Consider the following 6,517-nt stretch of genomic DNA (forward strand, 5'->3'; position numbering starts at 1 on the left):
TGCCAGTTTATGTTACCTTGGCAATCGTACAAGCATGCCACGACCTTGTTTATAGGAAGACATTCGTACAGTGTCAGTAGCAGTTCAGAGCTGGGAGTGTGTGCGCGGTTTCTTTTATGTGAAAACACTTTTCAATCGAACTCAACAAACAAAAGCGAGAATGGAGCAAAATATCCGAACGAAGGCGCTGTAAGTTGTGTTCACAAACCCTAAAAGCACATTGTGTTCCATCTTTTCCAACTCCTCCCTTGCAGATGGATCAATCCAGGCGTGGTTGAGATGGCTTGCGTCGTTGGTAACGCGGCGGTCGCCATAGCGATGGGTGGCCATATTCTGTTCGTGAACTTGAAAACAACGGCCAAGTCGTACTATTCGGCCGACGGTGTACACTCGGGCAATGGGGTAGCCTGTATCGCAGGCCACAAGCTGTTTCCGATAGTGGCGTTTGCGGAACGATGCACCAATCCCCGCATATTGCTTGTGTCGTATCCGGCCAACACTGTGCTGTCGATTCTTGAAGGAGGTGGGCGATTGTAATTTGCAAAAATGTTCATAAATATGCATGGTGAGAGTGTGCAATGTCGATCGTCTTTTCAGATCAAACGGAATGTTCCTACACGGCACTTTGCTTTTCCGAGAGTGAGCTACTGGTAGCTCTTACCGGTGTGCCGGACTATTCGCTGGAAGTGTACGCATGGAGAAGCAAGGAGCTGCTGTGCAAGAAACCTTCTGCCATATTCTGCGAAGTGCAGCGTTTGATTTGCAGCCCATCGGCAGTGTTTGCCGTGTGTCAGTATGCGCCCCGTAAGCCGGACCTTGAACTCTGGGAGGTGCATGGGAACATCCGCCTCAGCCGACTGATTGAACGAACGGTTCACTTGGAGTTGGAAATGGTTGAGCTACCCCTATGTGTGACCTTTCTGATCGATGGGAACCTGGCAGTGGTTACACAACGGGCAAAAGTGTTCATTGTAAGTTGCCGTGGGCTATCTACTTCAAACACTCTTTCTGTATAACGAGCCCCCTCTCTCTCTCTCTCTGCAGATACTAGCATCAACGGGACAGATCAGTCAAACCATATGCAATCCCGAACCTTTGACAAACGATCAGGAATACATCCCGTACGTGTTCTACTGCAAGGGCGGTCTTTTCGTTAGCGCGCCTGATGGGCAGGTTAACTTCTACAAAAAACAGAAAGGCACCTGGAATCAAATGTGGTCTACCCAGTCGGATGCTTCGTACAGCCAGCTGCTGAGCTATTCCACCGCCGAAGGGCTGTTGGGCATTACGACGGAGGGCTTTATTATGCGCACGGTGCTGGATACGGACGTGCGCAATGTGGAATTTCAAATTGTCAAAGATTTGGACGTGGGATATAGATTTTGTAACAACTGCTTGAATGATGCCCAACAACAGCTGGTTGGAATTAAACCGACGGCCGGTACGGTCAAGCTATTGCATCTTGAGACAGGGGCAGCGGGAGATACAATCACCGTAGGTCGGCTAACATCCATTGCCCATCACCCGGAAATGCCTTTTTTCGTGGTAGGTTCAGACACCGGATATCTACATCTAGTTGCAGTTGATGGTAGGCAGGTGAAGCTGTCCGGACGGTTGTACCTTTCGCGCCATCCGATTGTTTCGGTGGTGTTTGCCATCGCAGATAGTAGATACTTCGGTGCGGTGGATGCAACAGGTCAGATAGCAATTTTAGAGCTGTCCGACGGGTGGCAAATGAACGTACTGCAAGTGTTTGGTGAGTTAGGAAAATCCAAGCACTTGTTCATGTGGTGCAGTAGTCAGGAAGTTTTGGTTGTGCAACCGCTAGAAACGGAAGACAGCATTAGCTTCAGTTCAATTGAATTAATCGTGAAGCAGCACAGCCTGGAGGAGACGACGAGAACGCAGCTAAGACTGCCGAAAGATTACTGTCATATTATTCCAAAGGGCGCTGGCACCAATCTGAATTTCTACGCCTATGAAATACGGACCAACGTTATTGATTTGCTGGAGATTACTCGCACGGATGCAGAAATTGACGTTGTACTGCTCCGAACGATCAAAACTCCGCTGGCGGTGTCGCATCTGGAACTGTGCGTAGACGACCGTTACCTGTACGTTTGGTCGATGGAAGGCAAGATTGCGCTTTACGAGTGTGCGACAGACCGACTGATTTGTTCCTTAACTTTTGATGCACGATTCAACGGAGGAATCAAGCAGATCTCCTTGGACAGAAGTAGCGAGTACGTACCAAAATTTGAAACTGAGTCGCTTCGGAATTTTCAAAATTATTTTGTTTTTCACGTAGGTTTTTAACGGTACTATGCCACAGTGGCATGTTGACGGTTTTGAAGTTGCTGCAACCAATTCCCCAAAGTCCTAATACGATATCTTATACATCGAAATCGCTACCGTGCGAGGCAGAAATCTCATCTTTGCTCGACGAAACGGTCATCGACGCAGCGGTTCCATGGATAGAGCAAGCAGAAAGGGAACGGTTGGAAGAAAAGGGCAAAATATACGAACCCGAACACGAGGCAATCTTTGCCGAGTTTGGTGAGATAAAGCATCAGCTCAAAGAGCTACTTAATCACAACGAACGAGCTCCTGTGGAGGAGCGGTTCCCTTTGCAGGTGTTTAACTTGAATGCGGAGGCGACGGAAAAGCTCACACAGGAAGTAAGCTAGCTGCTGGGATGGTTGGAGAAGGGATTAATACTTAACATAAATCTCTTTTGACGCAGGCAAACCATACAAAAGACGAGGAGAAGAAGCGTTTGCAGCAGTTCATCGAATCACAGAAAGATATTAACGAGAAGTTGATTGAAAACTGTTGGATGATAATGAGCAAAAAGCCCTGGAAAATCAGGTATGTGTTGGTAAAGCACGTGTTTTGATGTATTTAGACAGCTAAATGATAACGATTTTCGTCTGCTCAGACCGATGTTTAAGAAAGCCTTTGTAGAAAATTATGCTATTGTGCCAGCTAACGAGTACAGACAACACCTGGAGAAGGTGCGCGTGTATCGGGAGACGGAGTTGAACGCCAGTCACGATGCGCTGTTGCCGTGGAAACCGACGCCTACCTATCAGCTGGAATCGATCCTTAACCGTGATCCCGAGTACGCCAACGAGCTAGACAATCTGGCACGAGCATCGTTGGAGAAATCGTACGCCTTGTCCGGTACGACTACGCACCAGTTCTTTCAACCGTACGCGCTGAGATACGACCAGCTCGAGGTGGTCACGTTTGAGCAGCTGTACTTTGAGCTTATCTATGGTGATGTAAGTCGCGACCGAGTGTTTCTATCGTCCCATGTGGCGTCCGATCTAACCGTTTTTTCTCTCTAAAATGTACATTCCCGACAGTTGGAGATTGAAAAGTTACGCACGCTGTTCAACGAAAAATTTGAACAGATCAAAACACTCAAGCACGAGGAGATGGAGCTGGTGTTGAAGCGCAACCGTAGGGCACGGTACGTTCAGCAAGAGTTGGTCTTTCTTGGCAATCTGATGGCCGATCGGAACAAGTTCGAGGTGACGGAAATTGAAGATCCCAAGTATGCGGCAGACGAACGACCAGATACGATCATACACACGGAGGATAGTGAGATTCCGGTGCCACCTTACATCAGTCCGAGCGTGGAACGGCTGTTGGAGCTGGAGCGGCAGGAGCGTGAGCGAAGACAGCGCGAACTCCTGGAGGACGATTTCAAGGATCGTGCTCTCGTGACAATGATGGACGGTGTGCTGGAGCATCGGTGGGAGGATGAGATTAAAAAGAGTTTACCGCTGCCCCAATGCTTGGTACTCGAGGCCATGATTTGTGGGCAAGAACACAGACTCACGCTTTTCGTTGTATTTTGCTTGCAGGAAATTGGGAAGGAACCACAGCACTACAACGAAACCGACATACGCGAGGTGAACGAATACGAAGAGCAAAGCAGAGTGCTGCACCAGGAAAGGCTGCGCTACAGAAAGATGCTGCAGGACGAGCTGCATGAGCTGGCCATCAGTCTGGATGAGCAGATCAAGCGGTTCAATACCGCGGTGGCGAAGCTGACGCTGCAGAAGATCGTCATCGAGGCGGCCATTCGGCAGGAAGAGATGCGCATTCTTCGCGCCACGCTCTACAATCACGCCCGGCTGGTGTATGATGCGAACGTTGCTCGATTGCGGGCCCAGATCGAACAGAACGCCGACTACACCGACCAGCTGACGGAGGTGCTGAACGAATTCCAGGAGAAGGCGGCGGACTACAGGAACACGTACGACACGCTGCGGACGAAGGATCGGCTGCTGGACAAGCAGTTTAAGATTAACTTTTCCGACACGGCCCAGTCGGCACTCGTCGATCAAGCGTACAAGATATTCAAGTAATTTCTGTCGTCCTGGAGATCGCAGATCTTTGGAGATACAGAGTAGGGCCTTAAACTTTACACCTCTTATTTAAATTTCCCCTTTCAGACGAAGGCCCAAGACTCAGCTACGGTCGATCGTCACCGTGTCGGTGTTTCAGGATATGGCAAAGCGGATCGTGGCGAAGAAGACGCCCGGTACGCACGGCAACTTACTGCTGCCCAAAGAATGTCAGGACTATCTGGCGCACTGCGAGTCGCTGGACCAACCCTCCAACTGTCCGGCCGGGATGGATAGCAGCCTGTGGCAGACGCTGATCAAAATGCGTCGCATCAAGATCGAGAGTGAGTTTAGGGTGAGTGTCGCGGACTTTCGAAACATGCAAACGTGCTCGTGCTAATCGGACTGTCCTTCCAAAACGTAGCTCAAAAGCTGTGAGCTGATGCTTTCCGACGCGGAAGCAGCTATAGCCGCATTTCAGCGCGAAATTACCAGCAAGCGCAATGTACTAACTTCCCTGGAGCAAACTCTCGAGCAGTTGCAGAATGATCAGGTAGGTTATAGTAAATCAGTGTCGATTGGCATCAGCAATCGGCATCGGTTTACTGGGATTCTTCTTACCTTACCCACAGTTTGAGGCCGCTACCAACCGGACGGTTCAGCTTGTGATGAAGCGTGGCTGGATCGAAATTCAGCAGTCCGGTCGGACGAGCGACTTTGACCGTTGCGTACTAATCCACCGAACCGACGTCGAGGACATCAATGCCATCATCCGGCGAGCCGGGACGAAAAAACTGAACGCCATGATCAATGCAGCCCTGTTCCGGCGCAAAATCATCTTCCAGGAGTGGGAACACCGGGCACTGAAGCTGCAGCTGCGCGATCTGCGCGATCAGCTCGCAACGGTGGAGAAGTGCAAGATCACCAAAGAGGTCCAGAGCTGGCTGAAGATGAAGGGTATGAAGCGGTCGGAAGATTTCAGCCAGATGGCGCTGGAGAAAAAGATACGGAACGCGGTCCAGAATGAGGAGGAAATGTTGCAGGAACTGTAAGTGATGCTGAACGTATGCTCCACCCAATGGTAGACTGTTTCTGATGCACGTTTGTTTTCGTTTCGTTTTGCACACCCGTAGCAAAACCGCTCTCGAAGAGATCGAGCAGCGTATTGCGACGAAGCGCAAGGAGAACAAGCAGTTGGATCAGCAAACGCGCACGCTCAACATTGACGTGACGGAGCAGCATCTGCAGCGGGATGCGGAGCTGGAGCAGATGGAACAGAAGGCAACCCAGGACCGGATGACGGCAATCGTCGAGCGGGCCCGCCTGGTGCGGCTGGTGCAAGCGCAGCACACGCACATACTCGAGCTCGGCACGATGCTCGAGCTGCAGCGGCTCAAGACGTATCCGACCCTGACGGCGTCTACCAGCGTCATGACGCATAACGTTCATCACCTGCTGGGGAATTAGGTATGTTGATGTTGGCAACTGAAGGATGAATGAGAACTGAGAGTGTTTTTGCAGTTTTTTACAATAAAATTAGTATTTAGAATATGGTTTTTTATCCCTTTGTGCCGCAAAGAATCTAAAAGTTGCATCAGTATCTGAATTCTATGCACAGCGAGCGTAAAAAACACAAATCGTGATCAAGAAAGGTAAACTACGAACCTTTAATACCCGAACAATCGTGTCTCTGTGGCGTGTTACGTCTTCCACTAATTTATTTATCATGCGTGATGCGTTTGTAGCATTAATCGACAAAGCTGTACAGTTCGGTTTGAATATTTCAAATTCTAATAGGAGGGGGAGGCAATTCGGGCAAATTAAAGAGGGAAACCAAAAATTAGGGCCATCCGGGTGACATTTCCCGCGTAGGGGTAGAGGTTTGGAATTGATAAAGAGCTCTCGGAGGGTGAGGGAGTGGGGTATGCGGGTGGAGACCATATTGGTTGGAAAGTTCAGACCCCAGAACCGAACCGTACCGTCACGGTTGGCTGAACCGCGGTGGGCACACTCTTCGGCAGGTGGAAAAGCAGGTTTCCCATTTCCGGTTGACCCCCGCGCGTGAAGGGGGTTGCAATTCGTGCAATGCGTGACTCCGACTGTTCCGATCGGTGGGTCGAGCGAGAGGGGATGTCTCATCCGCTCGATTCAATCATGTT

The 6,517-nt window shown here is 50.0% G+C and overlaps 1 protein-coding gene across 2 annotated transcripts; it reads left to right on the forward strand.

The window, feature by feature from the left end:
- Positions 1-27: 27 nt before the first annotated feature.
- LOC121602598 (cilia- and flagella-associated protein 43) lies at positions 28-5,919 on the forward strand. Of its 2 annotated transcripts, XM_041931359.1 has the most exons (14): positions 28-189; positions 255-523; positions 598-971; positions 1,045-1,441; positions 1,550-2,243; positions 2,309-2,678; positions 2,744-2,868; positions 2,939-3,284; positions 3,369-3,806; positions 3,873-4,375; positions 4,467-4,713; positions 4,783-4,911; positions 4,991-5,406; positions 5,492-5,919. In XM_041931359.1, the coding sequence occupies exons 1-14, from the start codon at positions 161-163 to the stop codon at positions 5,823-5,825; spliced, it is 4,671 nt and encodes a 1,556-aa protein (XP_041787293.1). In that variant the 5' UTR covers positions 28-160; the 3' UTR covers positions 5,826-5,919. The 2 variants fall into 2 exon arrangements, with proteins under 2 accessions (XP_041787293.1, XP_041787290.1); XM_041931356.1 differs by having other exon boundaries at positions 1,045-2,243.
- The last annotated feature ends 598 nt before the right edge of the window (positions 5,920-6,517 follow it).

The sequence above is a fragment of the Anopheles merus genome, chromosome 2R (assembly GCF_017562075.2).
Source record: "Anopheles merus strain MAF chromosome 2R, AmerM5.1, whole genome shotgun sequence".
NCBI classification, from domain to species: domain Eukaryota; kingdom Metazoa; phylum Arthropoda; class Insecta; order Diptera; family Culicidae; genus Anopheles; species Anopheles merus.

Bases quoted from the DNA above. Each gene is read 5' to 3' on its own strand.
- LOC121602598 (XM_041931356.1), top strand. From the start codon at position 161: ATGGAGCAAAATATCCGAACGAAGGCGCT. The intron at 3,807-3,872 runs GTACTCGAGGCC...TTTTGCTTGCAG, and splicing joins TACCGCTGCCCCAATGCTTG to GAAATTGGGAAGGAACCACA. The intron at 4,912-4,990 runs GTAGGTTATAGT...CCTTACCCACAG, and splicing joins AGCAGTTGCAGAATGATCAG to TTTGAGGCCGCTACCAACCG.